Source organism: Zophobas morio, unplaced genomic scaffold (genome assembly GCF_036711695.1).
Source record: "Zophobas morio isolate AGI-343-1 ecotype UQ-CSIRO unplaced genomic scaffold, CSIRO_AGI_Zmor_V1 ptg000011l, whole genome shotgun sequence".
NCBI lineage: Eukaryota > Metazoa > Arthropoda > Insecta > Coleoptera > Tenebrionidae > Zophobas > Zophobas morio.
Genome location: NW_026972116.1, coordinates 8273565 through 8291487, shown reverse-complemented (window position 1 = coordinate 8291487; position 17923 = coordinate 8273565). Strand labels below are relative to the sequence as shown.

The 17923-nt window shown below is 34.1% G+C and overlaps 5 protein-coding genes across 6 annotated transcripts in view; 3 read left to right on the top strand and 2 right to left on the bottom strand.

Moving 5' to 3' along the window:
- LOC135126835 (serine/threonine-protein kinase Warts) overlaps positions 1-11636 on the bottom strand; it is a 35869-nt gene extending 24233 nt beyond the window's left edge. The window contains exons 1-3 of one of the 2 annotated variants that reach the window (XM_064053008.1): positions 11520-11636; positions 11239-11467; positions 1939-2789 (exon numbers count right to left, since the gene is read on the bottom strand). In XM_064053008.1, coding sequence (XP_063909078.1) covers positions 1939-2650 — 712 coding nt within the window. In that variant the 5' untranslated portion in view covers positions 2651-2789; positions 11239-11467; positions 11520-11636. The other variant, XM_064053007.1, reaches the window with a different exon arrangement.
- Positions 11637-12039: 403 nt separating this feature from the next.
- LOC135126831 (protein NDUFAF4 homolog) lies at positions 12040-13337 on the top strand. The gene is made up of 6 exons (XM_064053001.1): positions 12040-12135; positions 12233-12388; positions 12442-12530; positions 12582-12804; positions 12857-13053; positions 13101-13337. Exons 1-5 carry the CDS (start codon positions 12099-12101, stop codon positions 13009-13011), a joined length of 660 nt encoding a protein of 219 aa, XP_063909071.1. The 5' UTR covers positions 12040-12098; the 3' UTR covers positions 13012-13053; positions 13101-13337.
- LOC135126829 (polycomb protein EED-like) lies at positions 13031-14936 on the bottom strand. The gene is made up of 7 exons (XM_064053000.1): positions 14614-14936; positions 14432-14565; positions 14210-14381; positions 13861-14160; positions 13620-13810; positions 13367-13568; positions 13031-13315 (listed from the first exon to the last, which is right to left on the bottom strand). The coding sequence occupies exons 1-7, from the start codon at positions 14683-14685 to the stop codon at positions 13115-13117; spliced, it is 1272 nt and encodes a 423-aa protein (XP_063909070.1). The 5' UTR covers positions 14686-14936; the 3' UTR covers positions 13031-13114.
- Positions 14937-16098: 1162 nt separating this feature from the next.
- LOC135126832 (mitochondrial pyruvate carrier 1) lies at positions 16099-17415 on the top strand. Its single transcript, XM_064053002.1, has 3 exons — positions 16099-16714; positions 16766-16866; positions 16917-17415. The coding sequence occupies exons 1-3, from the start codon at positions 16647-16649 to the stop codon at positions 17087-17089; spliced, it is 342 nt and encodes a 113-aa protein (XP_063909072.1). The 5' UTR covers positions 16099-16646; the 3' UTR covers positions 17090-17415.
- A 220-nt stretch (positions 17416-17635) lies between these two features.
- LOC135126828 (heterogeneous nuclear ribonucleoprotein Q) overlaps positions 17636-17923 on the top strand; it is a 66271-nt gene continuing 65983 nt past the window's right edge. Inside the window, exon 1 of the mRNA XM_064052990.1 lies at positions 17636-17744. The gene's annotated coding sequence lies outside the window, so the exon portion shown is untranslated. The remainder of the gene's footprint in view (positions 17745-17923) is intronic.

Sequence of the window (17923 nt, the reverse complement as noted above, 5' to 3'; positions counted from 1 at the left end):
CCGCGATGCCGAAGTCTGGTGATTATAGCGATGAAAATAGCAGTAGGGTTAACCGTGACAGGGGAAAATATATGTATGTATTTCATAAATAATAAAAACAAATAAATTAAAAATATAATTAAAAAAAAAAGTTGAAACGTTAGAATATGAAAAACTGAAATAGGTTTTGAAAAATATTAAGGAGTTATCAGAATCCCAACCCGAATAAGAAGTTCGAAACACTAAGCAGAAATAAAGACAAAATCCCGATACGACATTTTAAATGTACTAATTTTGACCAAAAGCTGCACTTGTAAAAATAAAAGTGAGTAAATAAAACGTTTTAATTACAACAGGTTTATTTATCGTGCGAAAGAATGCCGCGGAATGAATAAAATTACACAAGTTGAGATATGTAAATTGATAAAAATTACGTGAAGTTTTTTTTACAGAAACAAATTGTGAAAACTAGAAAAATTGGTGTAAAGATATTCAGCCTGAGTTTTCCTCAAGCGCTGATGTACACTTTTAGTGAACATTTTAGTTATTCATTCTTTGTAAGGATAAGCATTTTAATTTTAGTATATGTAATGCGAATATTAAACCAACGTTATTTCGTTATTCGAATTTCAGGGATACTAACCAAAATTTACGTAATCATCCCCACCAACAATTTGATGATATTCTACTACTATATACTTGCGGATTATGAATCCACCTTGCTTTTTACTTCCCAAGCGTGTATAGTAATCCATTGGACGAAATGCCACTTTTATGTAGTCTCCCGTTTCGTCTGTATGTCTGTATCCATTTTTATTAGACACGTAATCTCCGAAACTACTGGACTATTGTTGTCACTTTTTGTATATATAGTAGGAATATCCTGTAGATGGTTAAACGCTAACTAAAATTTGGCTAGTCATCCCCACCACCAATAGGATGACGTCATCTCCAAAATTTAAAATAAAAAGACATCCAGAATTTCTGAAAGATTCAACACTGAATAACAATATAGATATCTTTAAAACTGCACAACCGACTGCTCTGAAATTTTGTAAATATTTTAAGGTTATCGTAATCACGATAAATCGTTAAGCAAAATGTATTCGTTTATTTCCTCCCAAAAAATGTATGACGTCATCTCAAAATTTTGCCGAATAAATCCTATCCAAAATGTGCAAAATATGATGAGTCTATACTTGTGATTTATCATTGCGTTAAAAGTTTTTAAATTTTTCGGTTCATTCCGTTTTCCTGAAAATTTCGGAATACAATACTGTTATCATTAGTATTACACTGCACATATCCAAAGTGACATACGTGTCTTTGCAAAAATGTTGATGACGTAATCACAAAATTTTGTAAAGTAAAAACTCATTTGAAACATACGCGTTGTACGCTTCTTTCCATTTACTTTAACATTATAAACTTACATATTTATTCCACCTTATAGGGATTCTCATAAAAAAATAAAATCCGCACAATCAAATTTTATAATTTTTCGAAAATGCTGTTTAGTCGAAACAACTTTCGACCAATTTTTTAAACTAGACATCCAAATTTTCGCAAACAAACAAATTGTAGAATAACCTTTTACACTAGTATAAGCGGCATCCCATTATTACTTCAATAGTGTACATGCCACCATCCCCGACTTGTAATCCAAAGGCCACGGGTTCGAAGCGCTTCATGGGAGCTTTTTTCTTGAACTATTAAATACCAAAAACTAAATTTTATCATTTTTAAAAAAGCGATATTTGTTGGACTGTAGGGAAAACAAAAGTCTGTCCAAATAACCTTGAATCATTTTTAGTAGTAGTGTCAAAATATAACCAAAATACTTTTAACCAGACCAAAACGTTGAGGTACACCTAATATCTGAATACAAGAATAGGGGTCAAAAGCATTTAGAGGAACGACCCACCCGAGAACTGCTATACATTATTTCGTAAGTGTTACCTTGAGAGTTGTACGAGGGCACTGCTGGAGGTGCCCTCGCCGGAACAATCGGCGCGGGCGACATCCTCTTCAACAGCTGCTGCACGTTGTTTAATGCGGGATACGATGAAGGCACGTGCGGTGGCGGTGGTGGTGGCGGCGTATTCCTCGGCGGTGGAGGCGGCGGCGGCTCGCTGAAATTCGGCGAATATCGACTGACACTGGAGTGGATTTCCGTCATCCTCGGACTGTCTGATCGGGAACTTCCCGCCCCGCTGTCCAGGGCCGGACTTCCCCTCGTCAAGACCAGTTCTCGCTCTATGCTCGGTTTACGTATGAGTTTCGTGTATCCACATTTGTTCCCCGGATCGATCTGTTGCTTCATGAGATAATCTAGAGCTCCATCTAGGCGCGAGTTGGAGAGCTGCAGGGCCCGCAACGAGACTTCTTCGGAGTAGCCCATGGTGACGAGTTGTGAGAGCGTGTGCCTCAGCTGGAGGACTTCCTTATCAGTACCGTTAGTGCCAGATGTCGAGCTCAGCGAGCTGACGCCGCTCGTTGCGGAGAAATTCGAAATGGTGCTGGCCGCACTGGAGCCCACGGCCTCGCTGCCGCTCTTGGCGAATGGCCGCAGCGAGTTCTGGATCTCCTCCATGGCCTTTTGGTGGTAGCCCGGCGAGCGGGCTGGCGCGCTGGGATTCATGTTTAGTTGGGGCCGAGGCTGTTGGCCCATGCTGGGCCCTGCCACACACTAGTGATTCACATGGCGCCCCGCACATTAGTGTGCACTCGGAAAACACCCATTCATACGAAAGTACTCATTGACGCAGAGGCCCTGATGCTGTTCTGTCGCAGCTGCTTGATTTTTACAACTGAAACCAAAAAGAAGAATTATAGTAATTTATCGTAAGTATTCCTGCGAATAAGGGACGTTAGTAAAGACGCAAGATATGACTTTTAACAAGGTGTATGTGCATTCGTTCAGAATTTTCAAACAATTATTATTTAAATTTTATTCACGCTAATCTACCATTACTACTTTATGATGTTAATTTGGAAATATACTAAGATCACTTTAAATGTATACTAATAAAATTTTATGACATCATTAGGATTATTTGGTTAACAATGCCGAATTGGCTTTTCGCATTAGGGTCGTCGTAAACTTGTAAGCCATTTCGCGTACCTACAGAATTTCCTGTATTGCCCCAAGCAGACGGACTCTGGTGGCCGTACCTGTATAATTTATGGTTTTAGAATTTTGCGGGTTCGGTTCTTTGACTAAAGTTGTAAAATATAATTAGTATATATTTAAAGTGATCTTACAATAAAACATTTGCGTTCTCAACAGGATGGTGCTCCTGCACATTATAATTACACGGTGCGAAATTACCTTGATGTGGCCCTCAGAAGTCAAAGAAATAGTTTACCAAACTCCGATTATTAACAGTGTAAAATATTTGGAAAATAAAACTATAGAAGGCATACAATCTATCTCACTATATTTTAATGTGTGTGAAAATGTCATTTTGAGGGAGGATTGAAGCATGTGAAGGAAATGGTGAGCAGCATTTTGACCAGTTGTTACATTAATTAAACACATTTTCGTTGTAAACTTCAAAAGTAATGTTTTGTAAATGTATTCTGGGTTGCTTATGGTATTACGAGTGGCTTTCGAATTATTTTGTCCATAATTTTTTCGCTTTGTTCCACAGTGAATCAAATTATGTTAAACGTCATATAGAAATAGCACTTATGTCAACGACATGTGAGTTACAGTTTTGTTTCCAATGTTTGCATTTTGCATATTTTTTTAGAGTTCAAATCTCTAATAAAAAGTTGTTTTACGAAACTAACGTCAAAATCATGAACACAACACAAAAGGAACTAAACACTAAATACACCTACAATATGAACTGAAAATGGAAATATAACAATCTCTTACAAACTACATTTGGTATACAACAAACTATCTACAGAAATAAAGAAGGCAACCAATATTGCCAGATTCAAAAAAGAAATCAAGTATAAGATGTATTAACCAATGGAAAATTAGGAGACTGAAAAGTGAATAAAGAGAAAATAAGATTGAGAGCAAGACCAAAAATATTTACTATCATGACTTATACCGCGTGATTTTTTTAAATGTCTGCTCTAGTTACTCATGACACTTACGTCAGCAGTGCACAACTTGAAAACGAATGGTGTATTTTGGATAACATAACGTCGTAGCCATACCCAACATAAATATAATCTAACTTCTTTGCCGTTTTGGTTGTTTGCATGTGTATTTTCGTTAGTCCTGCCAGTTTTCTCGGTTTTGATTAAAAATCTGTCTTTTGAACACCACATTGGAATCTTACTTCCGCGATGGACATGGAGTTAACCGTGAATGGGTGTATGAAGCAAGACCATATTTCCTGGAATTTCGTTGTGAACTTCCTGATGTAGAAGCAAATTTTGAAAATGCACTGAGTTACGTGGTTAAGATATTCCGTGCCACAGGAAGCATTGGAAGAAATCGGGGATAGCAGACCAACAAAACGAACCCCTAGGACTGTAGATTGTAGATAATGTTAGAGTTATGGATGATAACCGTCATACATTTTTAAGAAGACTTACAACACGTCTACTGATCATACAACACTCACCAGAAAATTATTAAGAAGGACCAATCCCTACAAGATACAAATGTTTCAAAAACTTCAACCACTTGATTCTGAGAAAAGAGTGACATAGTACAACTGGTTTAATCGAACGATGGACAATAATCTTCTTGATACAAACTTCTTTAGTAATGAAACCTGGTTTCATTTGTCAGGATATATGAATTTACCAAACATGCGAATGTCGATGCAGAAAATCGTAATTATTTTCAAGAAACTCCTCTACATGCAGAAAAAATTGTTGTATGGGTTACTGTTTCAACGAGACGCTTGTGTGATCCATTTTCTTTGAAGAGTTGATTACAGCTGCGCAAAACCAGAACCTGCTGTAGGAATTCATTCAACAACTCGATCCTGAGGAACTATACAATGCCTTTTGTCAACATGACGGAGCAACAGCTCATACAGCACAAACGACGTAAATTTCTTAAGAAAATTTTATGATGACCGTGATTAGTTACCGTACTGACCACATTCACTCACTCAATTACCAGATTTGATGCCCTTTGAGACGAAGTTGTCCGAATGTTAGAAACAAAGAGTCAATTTGTGTCTAGAAGCAGGGTCAATATTTCTAGCAATCATTGTCAAATACATGTGGTATTTATGATTTAAATTGTTATAAATAAAAGATTTTGTACGATTTTTAGAACATTTGAAATCTTAGTGGCATCAACTTCGAAAAAGCTAACTATGTACCTACACCCTTCAAGTTCAAGTTACGAAACACGTTTCACTACTGACATAAGCGTTATGGGTAACTACAGCAGAAATTTAAAAAATCAACCAATTTGTACAACTGATTATTGGGGCTGACTAGCATGTAGATGGCAAAAACCTCATAAAAGAGCCGCACATTTTTTTTTTTTATTTCAAAGCCGCTCTTGATATCAGAATCATTTATATATAGGCTGTACTTTAATACTGAAAAGAGGAGAAAACAATATAAACGCGCGTGTGATCTACAAAATTCTACAAGGATCAGGGCTTCAATTTATCCTGCAATTAAGGGATTCAAGAAAACGTTCTATGTTTGTAGTTTCCAAAAACACTAATTATAACAGAGGAGGAAAAACTTTATGTCAAATATCCCTCGTGTGAGAACTGCGGCAAATAAACTTACAATGTCTAAAACTACAGTATCCACAAAACTAAGGAAAAAATCCTAGGAATCAAGACATTTTCAATGTATTCGCCTCCGAAATACGTAAAGGACCAAGGCACAAGAAGTGCAAACAGTGGTTGCAGAAAAGTGTACAATAAATCTCGCTATGAAGTTCGACCCAAATGATGTCCCGGAGAAGGACATCATATTTTAACGTAATCAAATCTCTTGATGTAGATTATCAGTAAAGAGTTAAGCAAAGGCCAAGTTTTGCAAAACTTGGCAAACTAATAACGCCGATTTAACAAGGTTTCGAATCCTTTTATAATACAACACTTAATTAACCAGGACATTTATTTTTCTGAACGGATTAAAAAGCGCTTGTTAGCCTTCATCGATAAATATCATACGTAACTGATGTAAGATTTTGGCCCGACATAGCAACCACCCATTACGCAGGAAAAGTTATGAACCTGTTAAGGTCCGAAAGTCTCGAATTTATGGGATGATTTTGGGCACTACGTAAAAAGACATCTGGTCAAAACAGAAAAAAAAAAACATTTGAATGCTTTTAAAAAAATATGGGGCCGGCTTTCGAAAAGAGTAGCTCCGGAGTCTCTGAGAAAATATGAAAAATTGTTATAAGGCATAATTTATATATGTTCTGAGATTTATTCAGTTTCTTGAATCGTAACTTAATATTTGTTAGTAATAAATCAAGGTAGGAAAAAAATTAATTTAAAAAAAAATCAATGATTTTTTTTCTTCGTGTTTTTTTGTGTTTTTAATTTTTTAAATTATCTGGAATTAAAGTAACACGAAAAAACTTAAAGTTATGGACCGGTTCATCGAATATCTTAATTGAGTTAATCACGCATTTAATGAGATGTTTAGCGACGTATGATTGGCGTAGAGTCGGTCACGTGGTAGTTTACTGCCATATTAAAAATTTAATCGTAATCAAACATTTAATTGAGGTTTGTGATAACGCTTTATATTTTATTTAATTATTCTAATTTTCCTTTTCCTCGTATTTTAAAACAATTGCAAGTATGCAATTCCGTGTCATGTTTGAATCGTGCTTCAAAGAATTTTGAGCAATACACAGAGTTTGTTTTTAGTTACATTGATAAATAGCAATAGTATATTTATGTTTACAATGTTTACTAGGGTATTCTTAATTAATGTTTTGTTGCACTAGTTCTAAAATAAAACGTTAACATTTGATTTTGTTGGAAATATTTTATTCTAGTCTGTGTCCAATTTATTTTGATTTAAACTGCATTTAAAAGGCTGTAATATGCATTATATTTTCGTAATTTTAAAAGAAAATAAAAAAAAGAATGATTTAAATCAGTGATAAAAAAATCACTTGATTTATTAAATCAGATGAAACTTGACAACTGTAAATTAGGTTGATTCGAAATTTGTCCCTTAACTAATGAAGTAATGAGACAATTTATATTTTCAAGTAACTAAAAACAACGCATTTTAAAATTCAAATTTATAACTCTATCGACAACCACTGGTATAATGCTGCAAATGCTGGTTCGTTTTTATGACTGCATCCTATTGTGAAGGAGTAAAGTGTTCCACAATAGGTCTCTGCCGCAAGTAATCCAGCAGTCATAAACCATCAAGGGACCAACTGTCTGCACTACACAGGGCCGTATGCGTCCGTAAACCTTTAAGATAATTTATGGCACGGCTATTTACATTTTCAATAGAGTTCATAATACTTGCGGTAATTAAGATTGCAGTGCCATAAAAACGAAGTCAGAGTTGGACCACTATACTGTGAGTTTCCCAATGCCGGGTTGTATACAGGTTGTTTCAAGACGTATGCATATTTTCCTCTTTTTGAAAAAAAAAAAAGAGAGGGTCTGTTTAGATAAGTTGTAAATTAGGTGTAAACTTTAATGCTTCGATCCTTTTTCAAGCCATAGAATCGCATAGTCATAAATGTGGGGTTTCCTATAAAAAAAGACCGTAAAACAAAGGAAAGGCTGACCGCGTTGTAATTTATATCTTGTTCTTAAAAGGATCCATACGTTTGTACAAATAACCACGAAAAATCAAAATATAAATACTCGAAATCACAAGACTTGCTCGTCACAATTTTCCTTCAAAATTAACACTAGAAAACCGGTGGAAGAAAAACACTCTTCCGTCTTAATTCAAATTTCGAAATTTTAAATAACAATTAATAAAAAATTAAGAACTTTTGCTTTAACGTACCACGTAGATGGTAATATTTTTATTCTTATAAGCGTTGCGTTTCACATTCCGAATCAGTTAGTTCTAACTGGGGTAACGTTAGTACATATATACTGTCTAGCGTTTATGTTGATTTTTATTAGGCACGTAATCTCCCAAACTATTGGACCGACTGTTGTCAAATTTTGTATGTATATTAGAAATATGTAATGCTTAAACGCTAACCAAAATTTTACTAATCATCCCTACCAACAATTTGATGACGTCATTTCAAAGAATTCTATGTTTATATGATTTAAATGTTACACAGTAATATACTCCTATACGTGTGGTGTACGAATCCGCTTTGAGTTTTCTCGGTAACGATCGTGGTGTAGTGGACAGGAGCTTAGTTTATGGTTACTTTCAGCTGGATGGTGCTACTGCTCATACAACTGGAGCTACAATAAATTCTTAGCCGAATTTTATGACAATAGAATTATTAGTTGCAATACACCGAACAACTGGCTGCCTAGATCATGTGATCTCACTCTTTTCTACTTCTTATTGTGGCCCACATATAAAAAATTCAATCTATGCAACACTCTCGAATGATTCGGAAGGATTGTATACAAGTTTACCAGGACCTTAATGCAAAAGGCTGGCTCGGCATTGTCAATCAAATAATCCTAATTATGTGATAAATTTTTATGAGTACATATTTTCAGTGATAGTTCCGTAAATTTGCTAGAAATATACATATAACGCCCCTTTATTCGTAGTTTAACTAATACATTACTAAAAAAGGATAATTGCATTCTAGGAAAAGCAAAAAAAAAAAAAAACACGTAACAGATATGTCGTACCATACATTTCCAGTGAGATTTACATAAAATGAAAACAAAATCAGGCACCCAAATCTTTACTAATATGCGAAGAGATTTTAGAATTCACTTATAGGGTAATCAACAGTTCATTATCACCAATTTGTCTCAAAGTGGGTAATAACACCATTAGACTGTTATCATTCCTCTGTTTTACTCGCTATTGAAAGTCAATGGACCCAAGGAAAACATATCTATTTGCTCACACCAATATTAAATAACCCCCCCAGGTTTCTAGTGAATATAAAATAGATGAAATAGACCGCATTTTTAACGTTAAACCATCTTTTACACTTTTCATTTACATGAAATAAAGAACACTATTTATGTTTTCATACAAAAAGTACGGCTGAAAAGTAGCAAATTAAAAAAGAAACTATACGAAACTATGCAAAGCTTTTTCTATTGCAAAATTTGCAAAAATTGCGTTAAACAAAATTAAGACTAATTTGTATTTTTGCATGTAGTTTTTTTGAGGCTTAAGACAGTGATTATACTATCACAAAATATTTTTCATTACATTTTTTCCCTAATATAATATAAATAAATATTAAATGAAGATAAAATAAAACATAAAACAAATAAAAAATAGACATAGTTCATTATTTATTTCTTTAAAAAGTGTGTTCTATATTTAGAATATTTATTAGTTATTATATACAACAGGTAAAATATTTAATTTAATCGTTCTCATTTAATAATAGCAATGTTAAATTTAAACACTTCCTTAAAGCGGCAAAAATTTTTGTGCATGTTCATGTTACACATGGAAGTCTATCGTTCATAAATTAGCATCTAAAAAACATTAAACTATGCTGTGGCTGAATTTAAATAAAAGGGAAAAAAACAATCAACGCTACTCATTCTTGAAATGTTATTTAAACTCGTTCATAACAATGCTTAGTTGTTGTGATTAACATCTTTTTAAAATTCTTATAACCTGAATCATTTTATTTGTCTTCTAGACAAGATCCTATCATAGTTGCTGGTATTAACTGTTGTTATTTGCATTCAAGAAAGCATAATTATTATTTATTACTAATTAGCACTAACATCATCAGGAAATTCTCATCCTGTGTAATTCTTTAACAATTACTTTAGACAGGATTTAATAGAATTGAAGGCGAAAATTTTTAAATTATCATAACGAGGTCTTAAAGTGTGACCAGTCTTGATAATACCGAATTACTCAAGAAAAGTGGATGCTTCAAATTCCAAAGAGTTATTAGAGTATTATAAGGATTTTAAATCCGACTTAATGTTAGGAAGCGTTGTCTTGTTAAATGGTAAATCATTTGCATTGCAATGAATGTCTGTGGTCGTCTGTCGAACTGTTAATATGAAATTTTTCCGAGAATATCCGAGATTCTCCTACTGATTTTTTTCCTTTTTGCGATGCATCGCCCACATGTTTATTCTGCTCTCTACCTGAGCACTATGTGCATTCCATGTACCAAGATAATGAAGATGAGATTTTATTGTCTTGCATATTATTGAAACAGTGAAACCATAGTATTATTTTTAATCTTTAAGTAAAATAATAATACTGACAACGGCGTGCGATACTTGAGCACATATTTTTAGAAAACTATTTAAAAAATGTAAAGCACGTAGAAATGTGCAGTTTATGTCAATAACAATAATAATGGTATCATTGGTATCACATTCCGGCAAATCACGATTTTACAGTTTACTGATTTTGACAACAATGATGCTGTAAAACCGAATTACGTAATGAACGCCAATAATAAAATGCAAAAAGTTCGCTGACCAATCAGCGCAAATCAATTAACACACTTTTAATAATCGTTTCAAAAAAAACACTTTCGAATTATTGGTGACAAAAACGCTTAACAATTTGAAAAAGAACAACTAGACAATATGAATAAAATTATTAAAGAAAGGTGAATTTAATACCAAGACGTAACGGTTTCTTATTGTAAGTAAAAAAAAATTTAGCTTTAATTTTTCTATTGACAAAAGGGGAAACCAAGAGGTAGAACAACTTCAAGTGATCTGCTTCGTTATGTGAAGACATCCTCCACGGCGAATAGTAACAGTGGTTCTGCCTTTGTATGGCATGTTTTAATTGATTAATTTACATTCTTATGGTCCAGTCTGGAGATTTGCTTTCATAAAAATGTAAAGCCTCAAATCTGAGATTAGCGGATGGAGGCAAAAACGCGGAATGCGATATAAATTCAGAGGGCGGTCGGTGTGCATTATAGGCGTAAGACAAGATCGGAATATTTTGGTGTAAAAGATTAGCATAGCATCTGTCAACGTGCATGGGATACAATGCTTCAGGCGCTAGTTGAGCTATGTGCCAAATTACAATCAAATGTCTCACTCGCACGGCATTCCAGTCATACATTCTTTGGCATTGTGCGTGACATCTAATCTGTTACTGTCTAACATCAATTCATCTCATCAAAGCTAAATTTATTTAAACAACCTAGCCAACAATTACCTTTGATTCTTGTAAAACAAATGGGATCTGCTGCAAGAACTGACAGATTTTGAAGTGTCAATTGTCAATCTATCTCATTCTATGTGGAGGAATTTATGAACACTTAACACATTATTTTCACCGATGGGCCTCTACACGGCACTGCATCACTCGCACCACACAATAAACGTTCCATTACATCCAACTATACTACTATTTAAAGCTAAATCACTTTTTAAGGCACTTAAATCTGTAATGAAAACAAAGACAATTTACTAAGATTCAGATATCAGCCATCTTACACAGTGTCAAATTCCAGAATCTGCCAACCTCAGGAAACTATTTATTTGTAACTTATGCATCTTTAAGCGGAAAAAAAATCACGTGAAATCAATTAAACCACCAACAGACGGCCATCCAATGTATGAGCCTTATCTAAACTTTGATTAAATTTAAATTATCGCCATCTAAAGTTGAAAATTTTGCAACAACTAGTGATTTTTGTTTTCTCCGTATGGCAGCTGTACAGTTTCCTTGCTACAATAGAAATAGCGTTTTAACCATTGGCGTAACAAACATTTAAAACAACAAATTGTTTATATTTTTTTACAAGAATATGTTTAGCAGTGCCGGGTAAATATTACGATTCCTACTTTTTTAGTCACGCATTTCAGTTGACCATTTTTTTTATTTTGAAACAATTGACAAGAAAGTGCTTTGATTGATTTCCTTCTTTGTCTGTACGCTAATGATTTAAAATATTTCGCCATTTAAAAAACGAAAAAAGGTCATAATTATTTATCTCTCTCACCTTTAGTGGGATTGCGTGTCTTTGTCTACAGTTGAGTGTCTTAAAATGTCAAATTATTAACAATTTTGTGATGTATGATGGCTGTTTTGAATTAAATTCCTCACAAAGTAGGCCTCATTTTATCATTATCTTGCACTTTCTATTGAATAGTGCTTCATGCAGTTTATTCATTACAATAATTTGACATAACCTCAAATTTTACAGAACGCCGCAAAATGGGTAAGATTCTTTCGTTGATGGGCCGACCACTCCGGAATTTTAATGTCGAAAGCAGAGCTCATAAAATCATTTCTCAGGAGAAACCAGTTCCCGCCCCAAAACACAAAAGTGATCAACTTATTTATGATGAAATCATGAAAAGTAAGGTACCTTTCTTTACATTAATTTTATAGATTATATGGGGATATTTTAAGACCACCCTGAGGGAAGTGACGAGACTCAAATAAAGCATGTTCAGTTAGATAAATATTTAAAAGATGTGTATGTAAAATCACATGATCCTGTAAGTATTGAAAAGTTTTTTTGTACTTTTGGCTTATTAAATTTATTGTAGAATCCACCACAAAAGGCACAAACTAATCCTGATAGACCACTTCCTCTTAATAGACATCAAGTTGAAGAATATGAGTATGGTTTTAAAGAACCAGACAAGATTCCTATTGGAAAGACAACTCTACGACAAGCACTTCAATTTATCACTGACCATCACAATGATTCAAAACTACACACACCTCAAAAAATTGCGCAGGATTATCAGATTCCAGAAGAAAGCATAAGTAATTCTTGTAGCAATTTGCTATATATAAATCCATCTTACAATTTTTGCAGAAAATATTTTAAAATATTATAGAGTTTTTGAAGTCTATATTCCTGAACAAAGGAAAGTAAAAGCGAAATTTGCTGGCCCAAGTGTACCAAGAATTAAAGTTACAGCCCAGCCCAAAAAACAGTTATCATCTGGAAAAGATAAGGATGATACATAATTGTTAATTGAGTGTTAGGTGAATTTTAATAGTTTATTAATAGTAAGTATAAAAAATAAAGTTGTTTTAAATTAATAAACTTATTCTAGTAAAAATCGCAATATTAAGCGATTTTATCCCATCTCCAGATGGTTCCATCATCGCATACAGCTAATAAAATATTAGCATCGCGGCTTAAGCTAGTCTGGCGGATTGCTGTAACACATCGTGGGTGTTGAAGCGTGTAACATTTTGCATGAGCAGGATCTGCTACATCCAAATCCCAGACAAATATTTTTCCTGTTTGATTACCAAGAGCTAATATCTGAAACACCTGTGTCACAACATTTTGTGTTTATTTCTAACTATTTCTTACCTTTTGCCAGAAATCCATGGCAAACCTTACAAACCAGATCTCGCATTCTTTGTACTCAAACCTATGTATAACAGTCGAAGTTGTCTCCCCTTTTCTGAGATTCTCATCATCCAAACGTCCTGGTTTCCAACACACTATACAATTCTCACATGATTTGCTAAGTATAAAGTCGCCAAAGTACTTAACGCAATCCACGTAATTTCTGTGAAGTTGTAATATTTATCAAAGTTTAAATAAAAGTTCAATAACCAACCTATGAATATCTCTTGTAGAAAAATCTGGAAAATGTTCCTTTAATGAATCAAAAGGTCTTGTACTTCGGTTAGGATTCCACTGATACGACTGTTTAATGGCGTCTTTCATTTCATCCTTATTCAATTTCCACAATTTTAATGAATGATCCATGCCACAGGACATTATTCGATCCCCTAATAAATCAAAGTCCTGAAAAATTAAATGTAAAACTTGTATCACGTATTACAGTGTCATCTTACAGCACTTAACACTTCATCTCGATGGCCTTCCACACCCCCAAAAATTGCTATACAAACATCAGTCTTGATATTCCATAATCTCAATGCATGATCCTTAGACACGGACAACAATAAATTAGGATCCCTTGGATGAAACTTTAGTTCATTTATTGCATGTCCATGTCCAATATAGTGTCGTATACAAGTCATTGTGGTTGGGTTCAAAATTCGTACGATCCCGCGTGAACCAGCCACTGCCAAAAGGGGTTTACCTGTGTCTTCATCAAAAGACCAGGCGCACGTGTAATAATTTTCATCCAACTAAAACTTCAACAATAGGTACGGTTTTTACATTTATAAACAAGCATACATCTGGGTCAGCAAAACACTGTAAGAGTTTGATGCCATTTCCTTCAGGACACTCATAAATTGTTACCCGATTGCTTCCCACAGCTGCAAAAATTAGAGGTTGCCCCTCTTTCAAATGATGATTGAATTGGGTGCCAAACAAGGGCTGACCATGATCTTCCTTAATACTACATCTGAAAGTTCTGCAATAGAAATCGTTCTAACCTCAATTTCAAAAACTTACGTGTATTTGTAAATTGGTTTCAAAATTTTTTGTGAGTTGTATTTCTTTTTACCTCGTCGCCCCTTGCGGACTCTGTTTGTTGGTGTAGCACTTCTAGACGTTGTTGAGGTGCTCCCAACACTGGAAGTTTCATCCTATAACAGTTGTATTAAAAATCTGGACTAGAAAGTTTGAGGACATACCCCTTCGTCTCCTGAATCTTCTGTTAAATTAGAATTTGAATCATTCTGTGGCTGACTCACTTTTTCTTTCATGCTGGAATTATCAATGGTTGCGATTTTCACGGAGTGCAGAAATATAAATAAATATAATCAACTCAACGCGCCTCAATTGTGTCTGTCAAAAGTGTCAAACAAATGTCAAAATCGGTCACAAAAACTGGTGAAAAGAGCGCCACTTCCAAATTAATAATATTGTTTCGTTTTTTTAATATTATATATATGTTTTGTGTCAGTTCTTCAGTCTTAACATGTTAATTCAATACAAAGTTAAAATTGCTAATTATAGCATGTGCAATTTTTTAATTATTTATTACTATATTTCGTCGTCTTCGTTGATTCACTATTAAAGTCTCTCCAATCCCTTAAATGTGACATGTGAGGGCGCATACGTCGGGAGCACGGTGGTATAAGTAAGGTGTTTCAACTCCATTCATAAATTTTCATAAAACGGGCGCTTAAAAACTGGTATCGTAGTAGGTTGTGGGAGCTTAAGATGACCGCCACCATGTGGTAGTTACTTGTACTATTTGCGCTATCGACTGACGTTTGACATGACATTTGACGTATATTTCCCCTCATCTTTCAAAAAGATGTCACAAAACCTAACCTATAAAGCTGACATTTATGACAACTTGCATTCAAGGACATTTTTACGCAAATTTCATTCATAATTGTGGACAGTTTCATCATAGTATCCAGTAGACGGCGCTAGGAACTCTAAGCTCCCGTGGCCTTCTGGGATCTCTTCGAAAAAAGACCATTTTAAACTCGGAGTTCGCAGACCTGTTATATATGGCCGTGGTCGGGAGGGAAAGGAATCTGTAATGTCGGCTAAATGTCTGTCATGGCACGTCATGGTCTGACTTTTTAACACAATTTGACATCATGTATTTCGGTTTTTACTTGAAAAAGAGGCAAAATTTCGGTACCGGTGCCAAAATCACAACGCCATGGGCGTGGCTGGTCTTCAAAGGGATATGCAGTAGGAACATTTTTCTTTGAGGTGTTTACATTGTTATCGGAATGTGTCTCAGGAATTATGAAGCTGCATTCTGGATCACGTTTAGTGCTTGCTGGGTAGCTTGAAGAAGTAGAAACAGGTAGCGGTGACTTGGAACCATGGAGGAACAAAATAGGAACAGAGCCGGGTTTAAGTCTTTTATTTGAATAATAACAACTTCTCTCAAAAGTGTTTACCACAAATGTATAAATTATTGGCAATATTATCATGAAATGGTTTTAATGGCTATACATTCCCTTAGGTAAAAGATTCATGTTGGGGTACCTACTTGTAGCATTAAAAACCTTTTTGCACCACAGCCTTTTGTTCACAGTGTTTGAAGGGAATCTGTGCTTTATTTTGTGGTCTCTAGGATCCTTGATTACTCCACAAGCAGGCACAGAGCAATATTTTTTGGACATTTTGATAATATCAATTCAAGCACAAACTGTTTTGGCGCGTAACAAAACGGATTAATTACAGGTTCCTGTAACTCCCGAAGGGGGTGACATCTTTTGATATTTTCCCTTTTGACAAGTCGGACCATTGTAACCAATTGGAGAGACTTTAATAGTGAATCAACGAAGACGACGCTATATTTTTATTCCGAGAACGCACTTCTATGGTAACGTGTTCTAGCGTAGCCAATATAAGGACTTAAATATTCCAAGATAGTTTAAAACAGACAATAATAACAAGTTAAAATCTATGGTTAAAATGTCTCCTTAAAAGCCTTTCAAAAGCCAAATTTGTATGCCTTTTAAAAACTAATGTTTAAAAAAAATAATTTTTCTTCTGCGAGTGTTCCATTTGTTAATTGAACAAAAGTAGAAAATACTGATTGACAGCTGTACCATTTGAGATAACACAACCTAACCATAACCTTGATACCTGTCACATTTTGACCAGTCTTCCTTGAAGTGCCTGTGTAGGTCATTTAAACAAACATTAATAAATTACCCTTTTAAAGCGTACAATTTAAATTCTGAAGAAGATGGCAGCTTTAGCTAGAAAACTTGTTGATCAGTTAAAAAGCAAGGAATTCCGCGAATATTTGATGAGGTATGTATTTTTGTATGTTCATGTGTGTATTATTGTATTTGTGAATTGTAGCACGCACTTCTGGGGGCCCGTAGCAAACTGGGGTATACCCATAGCAGCCATAAGTGATATAGGAAAAGAACCGAAATATATTAGTGGAAAAATGACAATAGGTAATTTGTTGTATTTATTATTGCTATTGTATAATTGTTTTTTTTTTTAGCTTTGTGCCTTTATTCAGCCATGTTTATGAGGTTTGCGTGGAAGGTTAAACCACAAAACATGCTGTTATTTGCGTGTCACATTACTAATGAAACTGCTCAACTGATTCAATTAACTCGATTTATAAATTATAATTATCTTTCAGAACCTGAAAGCAAACAAGATAAAAAATAACATTTGAATTTTATTAATTCCAGTAATAGCTATTTTAAATTTATAATTCGTGTAATGAATATAAATTATATGTTCCAATCAGTGTTGCTCAGGTAGCAAAATTTGTGATTAGATAATGGAATTACAGTAGCTTTATAGGACATTATTAAAATGTTGATATTGCACTGCCTGTTGCTCAATTTTATCTGTCTTTGTAAATATAAGATTTCGAGATTTATCAATGTTGATTTATGACTAATGTAAAAAAATGATTGTATTTTTAATAGAAAAATAGAATGATCTTTGTATATTTTTAGAAATAAAATACGTTTCTGTTACTTTTTTAATGTGACGTTTAAAGGTTTCAAGTGTATTTAAGCTAGTTTCAAAATGTGTCAAACAGTTTGTGTTGTATGTCCTTTTTGAAAATTTTGCGTTTAATCATTATTGCTTACTGTGTGATTTTTATAATAATTTATGTCACTTTGGTGCAAGTTTTGCTGTTTATCTACAATTATTTAGAAGGAAATCCTATGTGAAGTGTAGTTTAGTTGTTCGAGTAATGGTTGTTTGGGTAACAAAACAAATTGTGTAGTACATTTTGTGACAATGCTCATTAAATAAATTCAAAACAAAGGGATTTTTCAAAAGTTTTTGATAAAAATCAAATTTTTTGGTAAGTGGTTAATGTAGATTTGTTGCTTGTGTAGATACTTTGGCGTGTGTAAATAGTAGCGAATTTTAAAAAGATTTTGACTAGCTCCTGTTTGACATTTGAGAAATTTCACAATGAAAGAATTGTGCAGTTTCCATGGAATTAACACGTAACATCTACTTGATAATTACAACTACAAC

Coding starts and splice junctions, on each gene's coding strand:
- LOC135126831 (XM_064053001.1), top strand. CDS start 12,099: ATGTATGATGGCTGTTTTGAATTAAATTCCTCACAAA. Junction 12,531..12,581: donor ATGTAAAATCACATGATCCT/GTAAGTATTGAA, acceptor AATTTATTGTAG/AATCCACCACAAAAGGCACA. Junction 12,805..12,856: donor GATTCCAGAAGAAAGCATAA/GTAATTCTTGTA, acceptor CAATTTTTGCAG/AAAATATTTTAAAATATTAT.
- LOC135126829 (XM_064053000.1), bottom strand. CDS start 14,685: ATGAAAGAAAAAGTGAGTCAGCCACAGAATGATTCAAATTCTAATTTA. Junction 14,382..14,431: donor AAACCAATTTACAAATACAC/GTAAGTTTTTGA, acceptor CAGAACTTTCAG/ATGTAGTATTAAGGAAGATC. Junction 14,161..14,209: donor AGTGTTTTGCTGACCCAGAT/GTATGCTTGTTT, acceptor TTGAAGTTTTAG/TTGGATGAAAATTATTACAC.
- LOC135126832 (XM_064053002.1), top strand. CDS start 16,647: ATGGCAGCTTTAGCTAGAAAACTTGTTGATCAGTTAAAAAGCAAGGAA. Junction 16,715..16,765: donor TTCCGCGAATATTTGATGAG/GTATGTATTTTT, acceptor TGTGAATTGTAG/CACGCACTTCTGGGGGCCCG. Junction 16,867..16,916: donor TAGTGGAAAAATGACAATAG/GTAATTTGTTGT, acceptor TTTTTTTTTTAG/CTTTGTGCCTTTATTCAGCC.